The sequence below is a fragment of the Canis aureus genome, chromosome 31, assembly GCF_053574225.1.
Source record: "Canis aureus isolate CA01 chromosome 31, VMU_Caureus_v.1.0, whole genome shotgun sequence".
Taxonomy (NCBI): domain Eukaryota; kingdom Metazoa; phylum Chordata; class Mammalia; order Carnivora; family Canidae; genus Canis; species Canis aureus.
In genome coordinates, this window is record NC_135641.1 from 34,929,923 (window position 1) to 34,955,019 (window position 25,097).

At 32.4% G+C, this 25,097-nt stretch overlaps 1 protein-coding gene and 1 long non-coding RNA gene across 2 annotated transcripts in view; one reads left to right on the forward strand and one right to left on the reverse strand.

Annotated features, from left to right (window-relative positions):
• The first annotated feature begins 7,901 nt into the window (after positions 1–7,901).
• On the forward strand, positions 7,902–16,676 carry LOC144302249 (uncharacterized). Its single transcript, XR_013369086.1, has 4 exons — positions 7,902–7,941; positions 8,681–8,745; positions 14,559–14,804; positions 16,501–16,676. It is a non-coding gene; the product is annotated as an uncharacterized LOC144302249 (long non-coding RNA).
• A 3,528-nt stretch (positions 16,677–20,204) lies between these two features.
• The window catches only part of SI (sucrase-isomaltase), an 88,397-nt gene continuing 83,504 nt past the window's right edge, over positions 20,205–25,097 (reverse strand). The window contains exons 46-48 of the mRNA XM_077880193.1: positions 23,893–23,942; positions 23,487–23,654; positions 20,205–20,446 (exon numbers count right to left, since the gene is read on the reverse strand). Of these exons, the coding sequence (XP_077736319.1) occupies positions 20,378–20,446; positions 23,487–23,654; positions 23,893–23,942 (287 nt within the window). The 3' untranslated portion in view covers positions 20,205–20,377. The remainder of the gene's footprint in view (positions 20,447–23,486; positions 23,655–23,892; positions 23,943–25,097) is intronic.

The window sequence follows — 25,097 nt, forward strand, 5'->3', positions numbered from 1 at the left end:
TAATAGTTTGCCATGTTATTCTGAAATGAAAAGTCTTAGATTTCTATTTGTAACATTGGAAAATAGTAATATTTTTACTAAAAGATGCTTATGATTAATTTAGAAAATGACACTCTGAATCATGATGTAATTGTGTCTTATAGGAAATCATCATTGTAAGACTGATTAAATTTGGCTATGCAAATAATTTATGTAATCTAGGTAATAAAAATAGGAATTTCACTAAATGGGTTACCTTGCCTCCCCCAAATTAGTATGGTACAACCCAAATCTAAGCAGAACAAATAAATTTTAAGAGGACTATACCAATACTCTACTAATTATATTATTTGGAATAATGACTCCACTATATGTTAAAACATATTATGGAAAATATATTTGATGGACATATGAGCTTGAAAATTGCTATAAAAACTAATTTATATAAGTTTTAATATTTCAGGATTGTATAGTACACTTCATATGCTAATAAACATTTCAATTTCCATAAAAAATATATGCATAGAATCTTTCCTTTTTTTTCCCAGGATCATCTCCTAAAGCAAGTATTGTGATAAATTATTGTTTGCCAATTCTATAACTTTTTTAGATTAGACAATTACTCCTATATTTTAGAATCAAAAATTAGAAAACAATTACATTTTACTATAGAATGAAAAATGAGAAAAAGGTATTTTGAGCCTTAACTATTTTAAAAAGTAGACCCAATATATCTAATTTATCTCTGTATAAGATTTTTATTGCAAATAAGAAACAATATATGCAATGATTATGTTATTTTTATTGTAAAACCTTATCTTACTCAAAACTGACAGTGAAATATCACCCCCCATGAGATAACCATTTTGATTTTCAATCATTTTTCAATATGAATTATTAATGTAATTATTACTCAGTATTTGCTAGCTGGTGCTTTATTCAATACTATTGAAATTTATTATAAACTAATCTGATCTATATCTATTTCCAATATGCATTTGTTATTTATTAAGTACAAAATCCAACCTCATGGGAGCAAACATTGCTAATATAATACCCAGAGGAGAGAAATCGCCTAAGCAAACAAACAAACAATAAGAAAATGGAGTCTGTCTCTGGAAATTTCAGGTATTTTTCCTTTTTTTTTTTTTCATTAGAATTTCTTTGTGTTTCCCTCACTTTTTTTGTTGGACAAATGAGCATTATAGTGCAAATGGCATATTTATATTGAAATAGATTAACTACAAAGTAAAAGAAGATATTAATAATCTGGGATTGCTAAAAAAAAAGCTCTAATTTGAAGTGAAGGTAGTCACTCATATATTTTACCAGTTGTCCTATTCCTTAACAAAATTAAATATAAAATTTCTAACTTCCCTAAAGAAATGTCTTGAATTACTCCTGGATTATTACAAATTTGGTAAGGGTGGCCAGGGTGTTTTTGTCTATAAACTGCTCACTTGGGGTTTGGAAATGCTGAGCCTCAGAGAAGTTAGTGATACAGGTGGGACTAGACTACAGTTTTTAGTTCTCAGTTCATGTTTTTTTTTAATTTTCTTTTCATATTCTACCATTTCATTATTGAAGTTGGATAACATGTTTTGTTTTCTTGTTTCCTGTGCCTCTCTGATGACTTTTTCTCAATTCAACTTGAAATTATTTAATCTCTTTGACTTCAGGAGATCATTCCCTGTGTTTTTTTTTTTTTTTTTTTTTTTTTTAAATTTTTATTTATTTATGATAGTCACAGAGAGAGAAAGAGAGAGAGGCAGAGACATAGGCAGAGGGAGAAGCAGGCTCCATGCACCGGGAGCCTGATGTGGGATTCGATCCCGGGTCTTCAGGATCGCGCCCTAGGCCAAAGGCAGGCGCCAAACCGCTGCGCCACCCAGGGATCCCATTCCCTGTGTTTTTTAATATCACTCAGACTAATCTTAAATTATCTTCAAAAGTTTCTTTTACTTTCCCAAATATTAAATGTTCATCTTTTCCAGAGTTCTCTCTTTATCGCACGTTTTCCTTATGTTAGATGCCCTTCAATGATTATTTCACTTACATACATGATTTCAACCAGTATACTGGGTAAGAAACTGACTTTTGAGCCAGAAAAAAGGTGAAATAAAATATTTAACTTCATAAAAGATGATTGAAAGATGCTTGATTGTTTCTACCTAATTCTCTCCTTCCTTGTACATCCAAAAGAAAAAAGAAATTTTGCTAATTTTAGCAAATTCCTGCTGTGCTATCTGCCCAGCAACTCCTCCTCTCTATTTTGGAACTTCCCCTTGTTTTCTTACCTTATCATCAATATCTCAGTTGATAGTACTACCATCTTCCCAGTTATCAAGCTACACAAGAAAATCACATAGGCATTTGCTGAGCCAGCTCTTCTCCACTGGTGCTGTTCCATTTTGATGCTCAGCTCCTGGCAATTGAACATCTGTGTGCTGCAATTCTTTACACCACTGAAATTCTCATTTCTGCAAAATAAAATGTAGAGCAACTATGTCAAAGTGGTTTATAAAAATTCAAAACATCCAGATATTATTAATCTCAGAGCTAGCCGATTTTACTCTCAAGCACAATAATAAATTTATCTGATGGTCTATATGCCCTAAATTTAAATGCACATTTTTTGAGATCTCTAGTAAGAAGAAAGTTGGCCACTTTGCCCATGGTGATTCAGAGAAATCAGTATGTGTAGCCACAAGTTTGTACTGCCTTGAACTATCCAAGAACCAGAACCTGCCCAGCAGCCTTGCAAATTCAGGAGAAAGATTTTTTATCAGGTCACCAAGAGTGAATTTATTTTTCTCAAGCAATCTGAAAGAGTCAGAGTTATAGCTTTCTTTAAATAATTCAAAGCAACTTCTTGAAATCAAGCCAGAAGTGCAAATATAAATATCTGTAATGAAATGTCATAAAAACTTTCATTTGCATTCTTGGTTCGGACAATTCATGAATGACTGGGTAAGTCTGTGGCATGGTAATTTGCAACTTTGCAGTGGAACAAATTCAATCATACACATGTGGAAAGGAGTCATTTAACTGGGAATTGAGCTTAGCTTACTACACAGCGTCAAAAACTCCATGCAGTTTACCTCTTCTACACGTGTGTCTGTTTCCTCAATGATCTTAATGTGAGGCTGGAGGGTATTATTGAAGATTTCATTGGTAGTTTGTATGTATAAAATTTGGAAATTTGAGTCCTGGGAATGAGCTTACAAATGTTTAGTTCCTAATAAAGATAAGAATCTTAAAAACCCCTCTCTGAAACTACCATATACACACATACATACACACGTATTCACGCACAACATGTTGTGCTAGGAAGGCTGTAGTCTTAAGGTCATTTGAAGGTAAAAATTAAAGTCAAAGAGAAAGAGATTTTTATTCCTTTTCACAGAATAAAAGAATATGATTTTATCTTTTCTAACACCTTCCTAATGACAACATAAACAGAATATTTTAAAACAACAGTTTTAAATAAAACTGCAATGCGGTAACTCCTATAATTACAAGTCTATACATTTTTCTAAGATAGTACTAGTTATAAAATGTGTAAGAAGAACAGAAAGAAGAATATAAAATCTGTTGGACTTTTTATGCTGCGACACTAATGCTGAAAATTAAACATTCTATAAGAAACAGGTTTTGATGTCTCTTCACATATAAATATTGAGATTTCTAGAATGGTGGTCATCAAATGTAAATGACAGCCATTTTGGGGTGGTGTGATCTGGATGACTTTAAATATTTTCTCTGTAATTTTCTGCTTTGCTTAATTAAAAAAAATGGCAATACGGTGTATTTACTTAAATAATAGATAATTTAAAATAACAAAAACCCTTTCTATTATCTTTATATATTACAGAGGCCTTGCATGCTTTTATTATGCACTAAATACAATAGAAAGATCAGGTTCAAGTCAATTGAGTTCAATGCACAATAGTTTTTTATCGAAATGGAAGTGGGGAGAAAATGTTTTTCATGGATTATTTCTTTTAGCATTCTTTCTCAAGACAAAGCTAGATGTAATCACATGCCCTGTTTTACATTTCATATATTTCTATTCAGCTTTAATTTACTGATGGACCAAACAAATTAATGTCTAATCAGAAGATACGTATTCAATTTAAATGTATTATTAGTGATAATAATTATTAATGACATTGACTTCAATATATTGATCATTTACTGTACCAGTCATGTGTTTTCTCATATGTGAATGGATCTACATCTTACAGTTGATAAATAGAAAGGCTAGAGGATTAAATAATTTAGCAAATATCTAGAACTAGTAAGTGATACAATAATCAGAATTTAAATCCAGGTCCACCTGACTCTTTTTAATTAAAACAGGAACAGCTAAGCTATATTAAGCTCTTCCTATGTATCAGATTTCCTTGAAATTATTTCCAAGGATCATTTTCTTTAATCTATGCAAAAATATAAAGTAAATAGTATTATTATCCCTGTTTTAGAGATGAAAATAATTACCTTATTTACCCAGAGTCATATTGCTAATATTTCCAATAATGCCTACTGATATTCAATACCACGCCTGTCTTTCTAAACTCTCACCACAGGGCATTTGGTTAAACATTTCCCAGACTTTCTTGTCAATTAATTCCTGTTAGAGGACTTGTATTTGTTACAGAATCCAGAAGAGAAGTCATTATTCCATAGTGACAGCTATGGGCTGATGCATGGACATCTTCAGAAATTACATGCAAGATTCTGCCCACAGTGATTAGATATCTTCCTGAATCAAAGTTATAGACTCTAGATATATACATTATTAACATTTCTTTTTTTTCATTATTAGCATTTCTACTCTAAAATATTACTTATAGATTTAAAGTTCTGTATATGAAAACAACAGTTCTGAGTGTCACTTGAGGTTATACTTTAAATATCAGTGTATTAGTTTTTTACAGCTACTGTAACAAAATATTACAAACTTAAACATAGAGTATTAAAATGATGCAAATTTATTATCTTAGAGTTCTGGAGATCAGAAGTCTGAAATGAGCCTTACCAGCTAAAATGAACATGTCAGCAGAGCTTCTTTATTTCTGGAGGCTTCAGGTGAAAATAGGTTTTCTTACTTTTTCCACCTTCCAAAAATTTCATGGATTTCTTGTTTTGAGCCCCTCTTCCATCTTCAAGTCAAAAATGGCCAATCACATCACTCTCCTCTGTATTCCTCTTCTGCTTATAAAGATCCTTGAGATATATTGGGACTACTCAGATAATCCAGTCCTTAACTGAATGACTAGCTGATTTTTGTGATCTTGTGTTTGGGCAAATACAAATGCAAGTTTTTTCAAAGAAATAATGCATTTGCTGTAGTAGTTCTTGTGATGGTAGCTATCTGTGGCAATGTTTTGTGGATATTTCACTATTGTAAATATAGAATGTAACATGAAGTTTCTAAAGTTTTCATTTCATAACATAATTCCTAGCAAGGGAAATTTTGTTCCTTTTAAGGAAAAGTCTATTTTAAAAGTTAACAATATTTGAAGAGATAAAACACATTTGTGAATCCCATTTTAAACCAATTTACACCTATTAGGATGTGTTGAACTGAAAAAGGAAGCATCCATATTTTCAGTGTGTCAAGTGCAAATATTTCTTGTATTTTGATGTTTCTGGGGTGAGAATGCTCCTCAGATCAGCTATGTTTTACCTCATACATGACTAATTAAATGCAGAAGTCCATCAGTGCCAAGGTAAATATTATTGATTTCTGTTTCCCTATAAGATACATAATTTAAAATAAATAGAAACAGGGAAATGGAGTGCCCTAGGAATGCCCAAATATAATAGCCATTGTGCTAGAGGAAACACTTTATTCTTCTGATTTATGCAAGTACATATGAGGGCATCAAATCAGAGTGTTTAGTAGCCAAACAGCTGAGATTCTCTATTCCCTGTTCCACCACTTTCTTGCTGCCTGACCTTATCAGTCAGCTTCCTCATTTTAAAAGTAAAGGTAAAAATATAAACTTTGAATGTTGTCCAGAGTATTAAATAAGATCATCTAATTCCTCCAAAAACATGTATTGAGTGCTGACTCCCTGGCAGGCAAGCTTCTAGGAGTGAGGGATAAGGCAATGAGCAAACAAGAAAGCCCTGTTCTCAAAAGAGCTCACATCCTGGGGTGAGGGAAGCCAGGTAATACACGGATACATAAATAAAATATATACTGTGTCTTATGGCAATAAGTGCTGAATGAACAATGGAAGAGGGATACAGAGTGCAGGGGTGTGGTCAAGTACAAAGTCATTGAGAGGTTGATGCTTGACAAAGGCCTGAAGGGAACGAGGAAGCTGGATGTGCTATTACCTGGAGAACAAGATATGTTCATAAGGAAGAGTCTGTTCAAATGTCTCAAGAGAGAAGAAGCATGGAATTTCTAGGAACATAAAGAAAGTGAGTATAATTGGAGCGGGGAGACCGAAGGATAGCTTGACACAAGTAAGTATGGAAACCTAAATCGATACCAAATTAGAAAGAATCCTGGGCTCATTTTAAGGCTTTATTTCTACCCTAAGAGTGAAGGCAAGGTAATGATGGAATGCATGGTGGTAATATAACTGTATTTGTGTTTTTATTGAAAATCACTTTGACTTCTGCCAAGAGAATAGAGGGAGAGGGCAGGAATTGAGGAAATTAAAGAAAGTGGAGTTGTTGGCTATTGGGGTGTGCCAGAGGAACCTGAACAATGGCTTCTACTGTGGTGGCAAGAGAGATGAAGAGCAGGAGATAGAGTCAAGAAAGATTTAGGACCTAGATTTGACAGGACTTGGTGACACCTTAGATTTGAGATATAAGAGAGAAGCCACTGTCAAAAATGACCCCCAAATTTGACATGAGCCACTGGATGAGCTGTGGGGTCATATTCCCAAATAAGAAGAAATAGATGAAGAGCTGGTTTGGCAGTTAGAGTGGAGTTGGGGAGGTGTGCAAGATTATGAGTTTAGTTTTGAAAAGTTTGCATTTGGTGTATGTGTGAGATGTCCAAGGAACTGCTAAAAAGGAAGGAGTTGACAACATAGGTGTGAAGCCACTCTTAGGAGCTGGAGACTGCTAACATTCAAAATAATAAATAGCCAGAGAAGCAGTGTTATCAGGATCAGCCAGGCTTCAGCTGAGGACAACAATGTGTTGAGGAGGTGTCTGGAGGAGAAGTTGGAGATCTGGGCATCTGATGACCATGAAGCTGGAATGTTTAAGACTTAGAGAAAGATTAGAAGGTGAAGCAAAGATCTGTGAAAGGGAAAAGAACCTAGCTGGCCTTTGGGGGATGTAGAATGTTACTAAGTTTAATTTACAATTTTCACTATGAGATATCACATGTTGATTTTTGAGACACTTTTATTTTCATATTCCCAGGATTTGCCTTTTTATAACTTTATATATTGAAAATAAGTTTCATATTTTAACTAAATACATCAAAGGAAACTTAAGGGTAAAATTAGGGTAAATGCTATTGAATCTTACTATATTTCTAGAAAATTATTCTTCCAAATAACTATCATCAATTTTGATTGCACCCTTTTTGCATATTATATCATATTTATGCATATCAAGTATGAATGTCACACAGGTGAGTTATATTTTTTCAAACTTACTAATAAGAAATGAGATACTTGTTAATCAGTGAAAAGATCACAGTGATAAATGGACTAAAGTATAGTAATATGTGTTTTTTTCCTGTTAACATATTTTTGCAGTCTCATTTTTAAAATAAAGTGTTAGTAAGTGTTACTACATGCTGTTAATGTTTATATTAAAAGCAAACCAAAATAAAAAATAAAAGCAAACCAATATGCATCTCCATAGTAAACGGAAAGTTACATCAAGGATCCTGAGAATATTTACTAAAGTGACATTACAAAATATAAACGACATGTGTCATAGGAGGCAAAGCTTAACCAGGCATTTGGCAGGAATGTGAGTTAGGAATAAAATGTGAAGTTTGGGTAATTAAGGGAATAATTACTTGATTGAATGGTTGATTGATAATTTCAGGTCCTACATGATATGTTGAGTTTAAAAAGGAACAAACTTACACCAGAATATAGGATATTTATAGGATATTTATAGGATTTATAGGATTTCCAGAATTCTTGTAATATCCGAGAATATGAGAAGGAGCTGGAAAAACAAGTAGCAGAAGGAGAATTATTTTATTAAAGTACACATTTCAAACAATTTTTCAAACTTTAATTAAGGACTGGGAATAGAAAGTACAATTTCATTAGAAGAAAATATAAGGAAAAAATATTTAAATTTTGAGAGAAAACAAAAGATTTATTTTGGAGGGTATAAAAACTAAGGAAAACATATCAATAAGTAACTACAAACCATTGTACTCATAACCATAAAATACTAATAAGTAACTACAAACCATTGTACTCATAACCATAAAATACTACATGTACTCTCAAAAGAGATGACAAGAGGATTTATTTATTGATTATCTCATCACACCATTTAATCTCTGAAATCAAAGAGTTGTATATTGAAAAATAGAATGTAAATGGGCAAATAAAATAGTTATAATAATTAAAATATTAATTTTGAAACATGAATCCATAAAAAGTTGAAATGATCCCAATAGAAAAGCACCTCAATCTCCTCTGCAATTTGTCACCTGCTCAAAAGATGAATCTCAACATTCCCTACCTAGTTGAACCAAAAGAATTCTGAAGGAGAGCCATCAACAGAGTGTACCTCTGCTCTCACATCTTTGATGTAAGTAAAAACATTAACTTCATGTAGACTAAGTTAAACAGATTTGGTTCTCCACAGAGAATATGATAGTGATTAGTTTGCCCCTGCCTTATTCTTGGATTTCTCCTCACTTAGCATAACATTCTGAAATCTATGCAAGCAAGCAAGCAAGCAAACACAAAAATTATTGTCTCCTTTTTACTTATTAAAAATCTCATCTATTTTTTTCCTAATCTATCAATTTTCCAACCACTATTTCTGTTTATGTCAAATGAAAACTTGCATTGAATGACCTAGTAATCAGAGGAAAACACATTAGTTGTGACTTAATTTCATGTTGTATATGAAGGATAATCAGAGAAAACAGATATGTCCACAATATTTACATAGTTCAAATTTAATTTCCACATCATTGCCTCTTTTACTTTGTGTTTGTGTCATTCCAATGTTTTTAACCTCAAGTTATTTGGGGATATTGTTGAGATATAATTAGAGGAGAAATTATTTTGCTAGTAGTGGAATTCTGCTTAATATATATAATGCCTTATGCAATTCCTCCTAAATATAAGTTCCAGTAAAATTAATACTGAGCAGGCACTGAAGATTTTCAATGTCAGCATGGAGCCAAACAACAGAAAGGAGGAGCTGGAGGAAAGAATATAATCTGGTAGTTTGTCAATTTGCCACTTCTCTAGAGGAAGACTGTATTCCTTCACCTCCTTGAGTCTAGTCTGTGACTGTTTTTACTAGTTGTATCACTTCCTGCCTCTTGGATCTCTGAGCTTCCACCTAAGAAATCCAAGCAACTCAATTATAGAGAGAGGTCATGAGGACGAACAATGAGTCCTCACATAGAAATGAAGGTGTCATTTTGTTTGTTTTTTGTTTTGTTTTTAAGATTTTATTTATTTTTTTCAAGAAAGACACACAGAGAGAGGCAGAGACATAGACAGAGGGAGAAGCAGGCTCCTTGCAGGGAGCCATTGTGGGGGGGGGGTGGGACTCAATCCCAGGACCCCAGGATCATGCCCTGAGCTGAAGGCCAATGCTCAACTGCTGAGCCACCCAGGCATCCTGAAGGCATCATTTTGGATTTCTAGGCAATCGAGCCTTCAACTGACTCATGTTCCAATCTATATCTGATACAATACATGACACACCCAATGCAGGGTCATAAAACCATGAAAGATACTCAAAATGATTTTTTAAAATCACAGGATGTTGGGGTGATTTTTCACATCGCACAAATGAACAAACGAATAGGTAGCACCATTTTTTCTTTGGAAATGAAACCAAAAAATGTAGAGAGAATTTGGATCATATAAGTAATGAGTAAGCAGAGGAAAATGAGAATTGATAAGCTTAACCAAGTCTGTGCAATGTATTGGCATAGAGTGTGATATCTAGAATAAGGTGGATTTTATCTCCAGTATTTATTGCTATATGGTCTTGGGCAAGTTAACTTTCTGTTCCTTACTTTCCTCATTTATAAAATTAGGATAATGATATTACATACTTATTAAATGTTATTGGAGAAAAACTAAGATTTATAAAGCATCTCACAGAAACTAAATGTTTTAACTATTAATATAGCCTATGATCATACATCTAGCATTGTATAATATTAATGCCAAAACAGAAGTCTGACTTCACAGCAACAGAACTTAACTTACTAGCCCACAGTTTCTTCTCAGATTGCAGAAAATATTTCAGGATAGGCTAACAATATTAAACTTTAATTCTGTTGGGGAAAAAAATGGAAAAATTTGTAAGCATGCTAAGAAGGAAACAGGAATCATGAAAGTGAAGTTTGGGAACAATTTTCCTGAAATTACAGAATGGATTACAGAGAGATTACAGTAGATTACAGAATGGAGAGATTGAAGACAGTTTACAAAAGAAGTATTTTAATAATATAGAGTTTGAGATGATGAAGATGTTCGTTAGATGATAGTATTGCAAGGAAAAGAAGGGACTAGATTGACAAATACTGTGGTGCAAAAGAAAAAAAAATAGAAAAGCCTGAAAGGATAAAGTGAAAGAGATTGTAGACAAAATAGCATGTCAAGGTTTTCGAATATCTGAGTGCAGAACTGTGACTCATTCAGTGAAAGAAAGTTAGAAAGGGAGACTTCTGAGGGAACACGTGGGAATGTAGGTCCTTTGTGTCCTGTAAATATCTTTCTGATACTCATTTTGTGAGTTATATATGTGATGTGTTCAAATTTTAATTGCATGAGTTTGAGAAAAGCAAACTACCTACGCATTTGACCACTTGTGTAATTTAAAAGGTAGTGCATGTGAGAAAAGGATATATAAACAAATGTGCTTCTATACATATAAAATATTGACAAAGGTTTATTATTTTAAAAAGCTAATATATTGGTTGGAGGGGAAATGAAAAGTTAATTTGATAATTTCACAAGTTATGTACTTTTTGATTTTCAATCCCTATTATGTAAAACTGCATTAAAAAATATACCCCAAAGGCAGATTGAAATTTGAGTTTGGGACTGAGCTGAAAAATGTGAAGGAGATATAGACAAAATAGTTGACCTCTTTGAGAGGATACTAAAATCAAAAGAAAGAATAAGATTAAGAAATAGAATCATAAAAGAGACCAGTAGAAGACTTAACCAACATACTTCAATTAATTTATGAAAAGTTTTGTCAGGATTTTTTATTGTGTGTATATCTGTATTCCATGGTAATTGCTGTAAAATAATCCTGTGCCAGATATAACAGTTCTGATTACATAGAATTATGGATCAAACCTTTTTCACATAAGACAGAGATTTCTCCAAGAAGTAAAATATAGGGGGTCACCTGGGTGGCTCAGGTGGTTGGATGTTTGATTCTTGATTTTGGCTCAGGTCATGATCTTTGGGTTATGAGCTCAAGCCCCGTGTCATGGTCAGCACAGAGTCTGCTGGAAATTCTCTTTCTCCCTCTCCCTTTGCTCCTCCCCCTACTCACACTCTCCCTCTCTAAATAAATAGATAAATTAATTAAATATTCTCCTTTAAAAAGAAAGTCAATATAGGTACTAAAAATCATCAAATATATTTCTAATTACCTCATCTGTGAAGCCCTTCAATTTTTAAGCTATGGACATCTACATGTAAAAATACAAATAAAAGCTAAATGTAGAACTAAAATAATTTCCACAAAATTAAGTCACCTTTGGAATCAAAACTTGACCAAGGGAAAGAACATTACCAGCACCTAGAAACCATGTTTATGCCCTTCTGGACACAACCCCCACAAAGGTTACTACTCCTATCACCAATTGATTAGTTTTGCCTGCTTTTTTATCTTAAATACTTGGATTTATATTATATATATTTTTTACTTTCGTATATGGTTTAACTTTTATGATAAAATTTATCCTTTTAAGTAAGCAGTTTATAATTTCTCAGAAATACATATCTCAGTGTAACTGTCACCAAAATAAGGATTAGAACAATTTCATTGCCCCAAAATAAGTCTCCATGTTTCGTTGTCACCATTCACCTCCCCCACCTCATGTCCCTGACAACTCTGGTCTGTCTTTTGTCTCAGCTTTACTTTAACAGAATTTCAAATAAATGAATTTTGAATAATTCAAATAATTTTGAATTTGAGTTTCTATACTTAGTATAATGCATTAAGGCTTCTTCCATGATTTTATAAGTTTTAGTCATTTATTTCTTTTTTTTTGGGTTCCCATAATTTATTTATGCATCTTGTAGTTGAGGTGTATTTGGATGCTTTCCAGACTTTGGTAATTATGATTAAAGCCACTCTAATATTTCAAAATAGGCTTTTTCATGGACACAAGCCCTAATTTAATTAAATATAAGATAAATATATAAGAGTAAGATTGGTGGGTCACATGATAGGTGAATACTTAACTTTTTAAGAACTCCAAACTGAGGGGGGAAAGGCAAGGGGAGAAAGAAAGAATCCCAAGCAGTCTCTATGCCCAATGTGGAGCTGGACATGGGGCTCAATTTCATGACCCTATGATCACGACCTGAGCCAAAATCAACAGTTGGACACTCAACCTACTGAGCCACTGAGGCATCCCTCTTTTGTCCATTGTTTAATCAACATGTTTGTTTTATTTTATTTGTATTGTGTATTAAGAGTTCTTTATATATATTTGGATAAAAGTTCTACATAAGATATATAATTTCTAAATATTTTCTCTCAGTTGGTAGTTTGTCTTTGCATTCTCTATACAGTACCTATAGCAGAGCAGAAGCTTTTACATCTTCATAAAAACAAATTTGTCAGGTTTTTTTTTTTTTTGTGATCTATTGTGCTTTTGATATCATATCACCAAAATAAAGCTAATACAAGGTAACAAAGTTTTCTCCTGTGTTTTTATTCTAGATAATTAATAGGTTTTAGTTTTTATATATAGGACTATAAATTACTTTGAATTAATTTTTAAATATGATCCAAGAGATCAGTATCTGCCTTAGACTCAGGTCATGATCCCCTACATTGGGCTCCCTGCTCAGTGAGGATTCTATTTCTTCCACTCTCTCTGCCTGCTGCTCCCCATGCTTATGCTCTCTCTGCCCACTCTCTGTTAAATAAATAAATAAATAAATAAATAAATAAATAAATAAATAAATAAATATCTTTTTAAAAAGAAGGTTGTCATTTTTCTATGAGCTGTACTTTCACCTAAATAAAAAATTAATTGCCCACTTATTACTGGGGCTATTTATTTACACTTCATTTGTATTCATTCTTTATACACTTTCATGCACATGGCATATACACTCATATAAGTCACATAGACTTTCTCCAAAGATGTACAGTCAATAAGCACATGAAAAGATGCTCAACATCATTTATTATTTTGGATGCAAAACTACAGTAAGGTAGTACTCCACACACCCCAAGATGGCTATAATCAAAAAGAATTTTAAGCGTGGTGAAGATAGGAAGAAATTGAAACCCTCATATACTGTTGGTAGGAATGTAAAATGGTGCAACCACTTTGGAAAAGTTTTGAAGTTTCTCAAAATGCTAAACAAGGACCTACCATATTATTTAGCAATTCCATTCGTAGGTCTATATTGAAAAGGTATGAAAACATGTCTTGTACACAAATATGTGTGCCTTTATTATAGTAACACTACTCATGACAGTTAACAAGTGGAATTAATACAGATGTCTATCAATGAAAGATGAATAAACAAATGTAGTATATCCATAAAATGAAATATTATTCATTAATAAAAAGGAGTAAATTGCTGATATATGCTACAACATAAAATGAACCTTGAAAACATTATGCTAAGTTGTAAGAATCCAGCCACAAAAGATTATGAACTGTATGATTCTATTTATATAAAATGTCCAGAATGAACAAATCTATAGACAAGTAAATTACTGGTTGCCAGGGGCAGGAAGGGTAGAATGAAGTGGATGAATGGATATTAATGTGAATGGAGTAGTTGGGGGGATGATGAAAACAACCTAAAATTAGATACTGTGCTGGTTGCCCAATTCTGGGACTATATAGTAACAATAACTGATTAGTACACTTTAAATAATGAATTTTATGGTTTGTGAATGATATCTCAATAAAGCCATCATAAAATGTATTAACACTGGCAAAGATGATATACATTCAAAGTCAATGATTTCAAATTAATTTACTATTAATATTCTTTCAATGCCCAATGTTTATTTTGTAAGAAATATGCAAATTTCATCTGAGAAAATAAGAGATTTATTATGGATTGCTCTTTATTCTGTTAGGCATAAGCAAATAGTGGTTATCGAAGAGCAGAATAGCTTGCTTACTGATATGTACTTTTTTTTTTTTTCAGTTCAGGTCCCAGGGCCCCTCGGCTTTGCTGACACATGAGTCTCCTTTATGTCTTTGCCTCCTTAGCCAATATGGATCCTTCTATTGGTTCTGGTACTAATATCTCTGCCTAGAAGTCTGGGACTGAGTCTCCTTTCAATTGTGTCACTGGGCTCAATATGACAGTTTTATTAGCCAGGAACTACAAGAATCTCAGGAGTGCAAGCCAGACCTTTGCTTTGCAAGTTAACAGCTTCCCATCCCTCAGGTTAAGCCTATTCTGAAAATCAATTTCTTCCCCAAATTCTCAATTAATAGGAAGTCAGGAATCCTTCATTCTTATTTCTTCACCTCATAGTGTAAAATGTTTTTTTGTTCACTCTGGGTTTTTATGATAACACTAGTTGGGAAAAATGGCACTAGATTGCCCTTCTTGCTCTTGTTTTTTTAAAATCTTTGTCCTTTTTATGGGCAATTTTCTGGATCTAGGAAAAGTAAGACATTGTATATATATTTTCCTGTATCCTATTCTCTTCTCATTCTGTCATGGGAAAAAAGCCTTAATAAACGATTTATCTTCTCTACTCAACTATTAAGAGCTTAATAAAATTTTTAACTTCCTTTTTTTGTATTTATTCAACACATTTATTAGCATTATGCACTGAGTTAGACAGTAGAAGATGGGAGGCAGTCCCTGTTCTTTGGCCTCAAAACCCTATACTTGGAAGATATAAATAACCAATTTCAATTTCAAATTAATGTAATACAGGAAGTACCATGGGAATATGAAGGAAGAGAGAACTAATTTTGCTTCAAGGAGATAGAAAATCATGCCCATTAATTTGACAATGAAGCTTAATGTTAACATAGCAGGAATTTGTTAAGAGAATAAGGCAGAAAAAAGCAGCATTTTAGGTAGTAAAGGAGGAAGAAACACAATGAGTGTGAGAGATTAAGTTAAAACTAAACCTCTTTATCAAAAACAAGGTATTTCTTTCCAAAATATTTAATTTTTGTCATGCTCTTTAGTAGAACTTTACTTTTTTAAAGATCTTTTAGTTGGAAACTTGCTTATAACCATAAAAGTTTTGGATTTTATTTGAGGTGAATCACAGAAGTGTGATCAAGAAAATAAAATGATATTTGTAGTTTGTATTTTTACTGTATTGTGTGGTAATTGGGAAAGTTTGGAAGAGATGAGAATAGAAACAAGAAGAGATATTTAGGAAGCTCTAAAAAAAAATGTTTCCAGATTAGAAACAATGGGGACCTGAAGAAGAATAGAGAGGAGATAATACATTGGAGAAGGGTTTGAAATATAAAGCATAAGGCTTTTTAACACTCAGGTCATTTTATTTTGGATTATGACATAGTAAGTCTCCTTCACGTAGTTATCACCAAATTAATCTTCTTAGCCCCTTTAAATCAGATTTGCAACATTGATTTTGTGAATCACGGAGGAAGATAGTGAATGTCATGTATTTTCTACTTTATAAGATAACTTGTATGTTTTGAAACACAGGCGTTAGTCGCTACTTAGGAACAATAAAGATCGCCAAGATTATGCAGGGGATGCCCCCCACTCCATGTCACACCATTACATGTGGAAGCCAAAATTAGACTCATCTGTTTGCCCTCGATTTTATGTTCGTTGAGTAGCCAAATGCATAAGTCACATAAACCAGAGCTAATATGGGTGAAATGAGGATGGGGTAGGAGATTTGGCCGGCTAAATCTTTCTCTTTATTTAGCTAGAGAAGGCCTTAGAGAAATGTTAGGGCTCTGTTGGGGGCTGCATTTCTAAATCATTGGTCTATACTATTCTGTATTTTGTATATTAACTCACTGGCAAGAACATAAAGCAAGCACACTTCTTTTAAATAGACGATCATAATTTGAACATATATATTCAGTGAAACACTTTTCGATGGCAGAGCACTCATTTTGAATATTTTTTTTTTCAGGTTTGATAATATATGCTGGCTTTCTGAGGAATAAGAATGGATTATCAGTACCTTTTGTTTCTATCTCCATTTGAAATTTGGTTCTAAATGCCAACTGGTGTCTTATACAAGCTTTATGTGTAATTAGTACTCAGCAAATACTTGCTAATTAATTATTATAGTGTTTATTGGGTCTACAGACATACTTGTCTTTGGTGTATGGTTTTGAAATCCTTAGTGGATCCTTATTTCTATCAATTTGATAGTGTTCTGTTTGGCACGTGGAAAAGTTTTGGAGTGCAGCAGGTGGAATTTAAGATGACTCCTCTAAGCATCACCTTCTGAAATTCACATTTTTGTGTAATTTTCTACCCTTGAGTGTGGACAGGGCATATCAATTACTCTACTCAAGGGACTATGACAAGTTGATAAGACATAATTTCCATGATCATAAAATGTTATGTAAGGCTCCACCTTCCTAGCAGACTTGCTCCAGAGATTCTCCTTAGTGCAATAAGTAAGTGGCAATGTAAAGGAAGCATACACAGTAAGGAACTCTGCATGGCCACTGGGAAGCGAGGGCAATATCTAAAAGCTGAGGGCAGCCTGTAACTTGTGATCACCAAGAAAGCAAGTCCTTAGTCCTACTGATGCAAGAAAATGAATTTTGCCAACAACCTGAGTGAGTCTGGAAGTAAATTCTTTCCCAATCTAGTCTCAGGATGAAGACATAATCCAGTCAACCTCATGATTTCAGTTTTGTGAGGGCCTGAGTGGAGGAGCCAGCTAAGCCAGGACCCACCTCCTGGCTCTTGGAAACTGTGAAATAATAAAATTGAATTCTTTTAAACTGCTATATTTGTGATAATTTGTTACAAAACAATAGAAAACTAATGTGGGAAAACTTGTTTCGATAGGCTGAGGTTCCCCAGAGTAAATCAGTTCTTCCTTGCCCAGATAAGAGGAAGTTAGTGTCTGTGGAACACATTATAAGAAGAAATCACAGTGGTACAGAACAGAGGCATGATGGCCTCAGGTTGTTTAGGAGAGACAAGTATGGGATGGGAATCTCATTTTTATGTGAACAGCTATAAGTAATTTCTCATTCTCTCTTAAACGTATACCTGAATGCCTCTGCACTTGTATATGAAATATGCCGTTGAGAACTAAATATAATTGCTAGAGTAATAATTACATTACACAAGTTAGCTTTATTTTTAAAGCTAACATATTTTGACCGGTTTCATCATGGGACCAATTTTTTCCTACAAAATGACTTAGGATTCATACATACTATTGTCACTAAGATCCCTACTAGGACAGAGCTATCTCCACTTCTTTTACTACCATAGTCAACAGTGATGCCTTTTATATTACTGGGTTTCTTTCTTCTCTAGAAGGTGGAAGGAATGGAATGGGACTACAGCTGCAATTGATTAAAAAAAAAAAAAAAAAAAGGCAGATTACTCATATAAGTCCAGAGAAGCAGGTGTTTGGTATTTTATGATTTTGAGTATTTTTATCGTTTCCTGACTCAAAAATGATTATGGAATAGTCTTGTTTTTGTCTTGCTCCACTGTGGGCAGATGTTTGCGACCTGTTTATTTTCAGTAGAAAAACCTTATGGCTTAATTCTTACAGCCAAACTAACTTCAGGCTAACAGCATTGATGATTTTTTTTTTTTCTTTTTCAACAACAAACAGCAAATATGCTTGTATGTACCTCTTTGTGCACCTCTGTGAAAGCATCTCAAGGATGGAACTCTGGGTTGAAGCGAATACACCAACTTACTTTTACTGACTACTACATGATTGCCATTCAAAAATGGCTATGTTCATTTATAATCTCATCTGTAGTGACTGGATTCATTGCCAACACCTGATTTTATAATTTAGAATCTGTTTGTAAATTCTTCACAATTGCTATAATATTTCTTAACAGTAAACTTAATTTATTTTTAGTGTTGTTATTATCGCAATTATCATCATTATTATTGTTTTCCCTGGTCCTTGTATTTTGAGTTATGAATTGTCTTAAATATTCCATTATAACAGTATTCTAATACTTTTATTTTGTTTTCTTTTTAATTTTCTTTTTTCTTTTCCTTTCTTTTCTATTTTTCTTTTCTCTCCTTACCGTTTGACCCTCCTCTCCCATTTCTTTTAACCCTCCCCTTCTCCCCCACTTCTGGCAACCATCAATCTGCTCACTACATCTATGAACTTGTTTTTTATGAGTTTGTTTGTTTGTTTTTAAGGTCCACATATAAGAGAAATTATCTGGTATTTGTCTTTCTCCGTATGATTTATTTTACTTAGGAAATTTGTTCTTGAGGTCCAACCATGTTACCACAAATGGCAAATAAGATTTCATTGTTTTTATGGCTGAATAATATTCTGCTGTGTGTACATACCACAATTTCTTTATCCATTCATCCATAAATCGACACTTAAATTATTTCCATATGTTGGCTATTATAAATAGTGTTGCAATGAACATAGAGTCTGTATATATTTTTGAATTAATATTTTTGTTTTATTCAGATAAATACCCAGAAATAGAATTGCTGTATCTTATGATAGTTTATTTTTAATTTTTTGAGGAGCCTTCATATTCTTTTCCAAAGTGACTACACCAATTTACATACCTGCCAATAGAAAGCAAGTGTTCTCTTTTATCCACATCCTCATCAATACTCTGTATTCCTGGTCTATTTTATAATAGCCATCATTGTTCTTATTATTATTTCCCCACTCCTTGTATTCTGAGTTTGAGTTGTCTTAAGGATTCCATTATAATAATATTTTAATTTTTAATTAGAAAAGAATTACGTCAAGTTACAGATATTCTTTGATGAAGTAACTTCAAGGAAACCTAAGTGTTAAAATACCAATGAATACTATTTTAGATCATGATTTAGAGTCTTCCAACCTACATGAATGCGCTAGAATAAGGTTTATTTAACCAACTAAATAGAATAAACTTTAATATTTGTCTTCCTATATAGAAAGCACAGCTAAAAAAGAAATTTTGATTTCTGCTCTGGACTGAATGCTTGAGTACTTCCCAAATTATTTGGCTGAATCCCTAATCTCCAGTATGACAGCAGTTGGATATGACACCTTTGGAAGGTAATTAGGTCATGAGAGTGAAGCCCCATGAACGGGATTAGTGCCTGTAAGAATGAACATCAGAGAGCTTGCGTCTTTTCTTTCTGGTCTTCACCATGGGAAGATACAAGGAGAAGATGGCCACCTGCAAAACCAGGAAGAGTGTCCTCACCAGACACCATCTGTTGGCAGCTTGATTAGACTTCTGAGCCTCCAGAACAATGAGAAATAAATGTTTATTGCCTAAACCAATCTATGATAATTTTATAGCAATCCAAATTAGGACAATTTCCTTTTAGAAAATAAAGAGAAAAGTACACTTTCTATACTTATATACATTTTATTTTCTGTTTTTTAATTAAATGTACATACTAAGAAATAATTAAATCAGATGACAACTACTGTTACATGTCTTAAAATTGCTAAACCTTGAAGAAAATATTTTATACAATTATACAAAATTTTCATTTAAAAAATCACCTGTTTTAATTATATCTAAGCTACACACATATATATTTAGTAACTAGTTTACAGTTTTGGTTAATATTTGCAAGGTAACTAGAACCACTTAAATCCTGCTAAATATGTTAAAAATTGGATCCAGAACACATTAATATAAAAAATTAGTTTTAATATTATTGTACACTGTGGGATAACTTTAGATAGATATTATGAAAATCATATTTTACACAATATAAGAAATCATCAAAAAGGGAAAACTATAAGTACAGTGAAACTTAAATCCAGGTGCTAATTTCCCTTTGACAACTGGAATTGATGGTGATCTTCATGACCAGATGATTTGAAATGGTTCATCTAGAGTAACATTATTCACTGTCAGATCAATATTTAATATCTAAAAAGAAAATAAAATGGTAATTATTTTTTTATTCAGAACTGTGTTGTTTTTTGTTTTTCTAAGTAAGACTATTTCCATAAATAAATTTTCTGTAAGCAGCATAATAGTCTTTGTTTCTCTTTTTTTTTTTTTTTTTTGGTGAATTTTTATTCCAGAGAGTTCACAACTATTACAGCAATAATCTCACCCAACCCACTCATTTTGCAGTTAAAAATAAATCCCAGAGAGGTGGAATAGTTGTTAAGAGACTATGAAAACTAAAACTTTTAAAAAAAATTAAAATAAAATAAAATAAAACTATTAACCAATTATCTTGATTTATATTACTTTATTTTTTCTCAATATTCCTAAACATAGAATTATTTATAATTGCAGTACATAAATCTCTATGCTTCTTGCCTTCAAATATTAGAGCACATCTACATGCAAAAATTAGACTGTAAATAAGTTTTCTTTTGTATCAACCCTAAAATGCTTTAGGATGATTAATTTATTGCCAATAATTTCAACTTTGTTGTGTTACTTTCTTTCATTGGACAGAATCTGGACTAAATATGGAGGTGACTAATTAAACAGCTGCAGTCAACCATTTGTAATATTTTTATAATATGATTACATTAGACCTTATTGCTTTTTCTCCAATACACTCACATGACTTTCTGTGCTTTAGCTCAGAAAATTTAGTTTCACTTATCATATATTGAAGAGAAGAGGAAGAGAATTCAACATTCCTTTACTGCTTATTGAATACCAGGTACTCTGAGTCTTTATAAAATATATTCCTCACTAAAACACAACATTCTAGAATTTATTTCCCATATTGTACAGTAGAGGAGTTTAAAAGATAAAAGTTAAGCATTTTTTAAAATATATATTAGCCAGATTTGAAACATTCATCTTACACCAAAACCTAAGCTAGTTCCTTTATATCAAAAGTGAAAAGCAAAAAGTACATCAGATAGCTTTTAATACCTGTACAAAAGACAACAAAACATAACTGTTGCTAAGAAAATGTTTTTAAAATTGTATTGATAGAGGAGCACCCGGATGGCTCAGTTGGTTAAACATCTGGCTTCAGTTCAGGTCTTGATCTCAGAGTCCTGGGTTTGAGCCCTGTGTCTGGCTCCCTGCTCAGTGAGGAGTCTTATGATCCTTCTCTTTCTGCCCCTACCCCTGCTCATGCACTCTCTCTTTCTCTTTCTCTCAAATAAGTAAATAAAATCTTTTAAAAAATACACTAGATAAAATTGCATTGATAGAGCAATTAAATCATGCTTTGCATATAATTCCCACACTGACGGAGAAGGGCAACCAGGATAGAGAAAAAAAATGACCATTCTTTACTTTTAGCATATATCTATAAAGTTTGGAAACATTAGACACTCATAAATATTTGTTTTATTGAATGAATTTAGAAGGAACTGTTCAATTGTTAGTAATTAAAATCAGTATCTTCTTTTGGAATCACCGAGGTAATAAAATACCGTAAAAATTTCTTCTTAAAACTTAAAATTCTTTTTGAATGAGTTTGGAAGCAGTGGAGTAAATGATGTGTTTTTATACCAAGTATCTGGTCAAAATGAACTTGAAATAATACTTGATATGTTAAAATATCTTATTTGACATTGTTCATCTGACTGTATTTAGTTTATTTTTATAGCAAAAAATTAGGAGCTTTATTTTTTATCAATGTAGTACTAAATAAAGAGCAAGAAAATTATATGGCAAATTATCCCTTTTAATCTGGTTGAACATTGGCCAGGTCAAAAACATGGATTCTAATTGTGACCAATAACTATTGACTATTCCTAGAAAATTAATTTTCCTTTTGAAGGACTCAATTTCTTGGTGTGCTGTAGGTGACCTCTAGACTAAATCAGTGATTCCCTTACCCTGCAATTTTACAAACCAGTGAAATTTTAAAAAGAAGAAAAATGGGGATGAGGCACTGAGCTATCAACTTTTTATTTTACAAAGGAAGAACATTAAGTATACAAAACTCTAACTTCCCAATCTTGATATAATATAAAGAAATAAAAGCATTTTGATGCTAAAATGGGAATTAAGACATGGTTCTATATTAAAGGGGAAATAATACTTGCCTAGGACAGGTACTAAGTTTCGAATGGATGGAGTGACGTTTCAGGTGCTGTTCACTTCTCACATTCATAAAATCTATGAGAACCTAATACTATGGTCCAAGACACAATTATTATTTTTTTCAGTTGAAGTCAATCAAACGACTGGCTGTTTTGTAAGTTAGCTTTATCTGAAGTGACTGGTTGATTAACAACTAGCTATTTTTATTCAGCCATAAACACTAACAGGTGCATACACACACACACAATTTAGCAGTAGAGACATAGCCTTGTATCATTTATAACACTTAGCTGTTGTCTAGAACATATGTTTTTTGAACTCTACCTTTTTGAGACATGGATTCCAGGATTTAGAACTAGAAGGAACTGAAGAAATTGTTTACTTGTGTATTTTTATTGAGTTTGAAAGAAAAAGGAAGCTTAAAATTTTTGTTCAAAGTAAAAAACTAATTACTGGTTGCAGTGGGATTTTGACAAAAAAATCCTGAATATTTATTTAACATATATCAGATCCTTACACACCTGTATGTCAAATTATTCATGAGTGCCAATAGACAATCTATTAATTTTGCAAGGATTTCCAAATATATTTTATCCGAGATGTATTAAATATTTAAATGTAGACATTTTATATTTGAAAAAAATTAAATTTTGAGGCACTTTACCATATAGGGATAACAATGACTTAGAAGCTTAATGTCAGTTTAATCTTGCTTTGATTATGTCGGGAAAATTGTAACACAGATCCCACTAGGTTGATTCGTATGACAGGTTACTAAGGATGATAATATGGAGATCAATTTGGAAGTTTAAGAAAAATGAATAAACAACGGAAGTCATAGGTAACTCGTAATTATGTTTCATTAGGGTTAAGAAATAGAAGACATCCATATAGATGTTTTGAAAAACTCCATTAAAATTGTTGGTGTGTCACTTACCTCCTTGTCTGCTTCTTGAATAAATTTAACTGCTTCTGTATTTCCATTATATATGAGATTAACCCCAGTAACAGGAGTCTTTCCTTTCCCCCATATGATGATGAACCCAAGCCTCATTTCATCTTTGTTTATGTAACCATTTTGCAATATAGTGCTTGTCAAGGTATTCTATAAAGACAAAGAAAAATAAGTAATTTAAACCATCCACTTTCAAAAGCAATTAAGACTTTTAAAGCACATACCTGTTAACCAAAATGTATATAATAATATAGTAAATTATTTATTCATATATTTAAAATGAGTTCTGTTATGCAATAAATATAAAATACAAAAATATAAGTATGGAATAAAACTTCAAATATTATTTAACACAATTGCATACAAATGATCGGACATGAATACATACATTGTTTAAATTAAATTGTGCCGAGAAATAGAAGCCTCTTTCATAGGAATCTGTAGAAGGAAAAAAAAGTATTTATATTTACAAAGAAGAAACATAGTAAAAATATTTTGCTTCTCTTTCCTAGTTAAAAGGATATCAAATATCATCATTGCATATCTAATTTTTCTCTAAGTTTATTTAACTTAACCATGGATGAGGGAGATCTGTTGAATATTGTCTTTGATTTTCTTTGACAGAAAAAAATATGTCAGGAAATAACATTTTATAAAATGTGAATGTACTTAAAGGAGGAAATCATTTCGTGCCTATCAACTAGATTGACAAGCTTGCTGTAAGAGAAAACTTCTTCGGAGATTCCAACCTGCAGAATCAGACATGATAAGCATTTGTTGCATATTGTTGTGGCTGTTTGCTCAAGGGATTATCTGAAATCTGTGTACTTAATTACAACATATATACTGAGTTTGTGAGATATAACAAAAAAAAATACAATTGGCCAGAAGAATTTTGTATGTTTACATGGAAAGACTATAAATAAATATTTGAATTAAGTTGTTACTTTCCAGTGATTAAAAAATAAAATCTGCCATGAAACTTTGATAGGGTAATACTCATACCAAGTTCTTTTATCTGTATCTTAATTTGATAGGGAGAGCTGGAGAAAATTTCTAAGAGAAGCATTGTCTCCTTTGCTGTTCAATTGAATTAATTTATTACATAGGTAAATTCAAAGATTCCAAGACAAAGATGCAAATTATGCATAATTCAACCTTACAACCCTGGGAAACTGTAGGCAAATACAAAGTGCAGCCTGCTGGGCCCAGGTGAGAAAGGCTACAAACTTTGCAGAACTCCAGCTAATGTGTTAATGAAGGTCAAGACTCTAAAAATATAAGATTTTAACTAATAGTGGTTGATTCTTCACCTTAAATCACAAAATACTAGGAAAAGTTTTTTTGTTGTTGTTTTTAAGAGTCTTGCTTTTTACCATAGACTCTTGTATCAACCTTCTGGTATGCTTTATTTACTAATAAATAGATTCCTATTTTTTAGGGTTCCAAAATATTAACTAGGGTTTACCTAAAAATATGAAAGATGTATGTCTTGACTAGTAATGAAAAATCTCTCTTCTGTGAATAATTTAAATCCCAGTAAACTGGGTCACTCATGTGACCATCAGCTCCACATAGATGTTAGTTTTTATA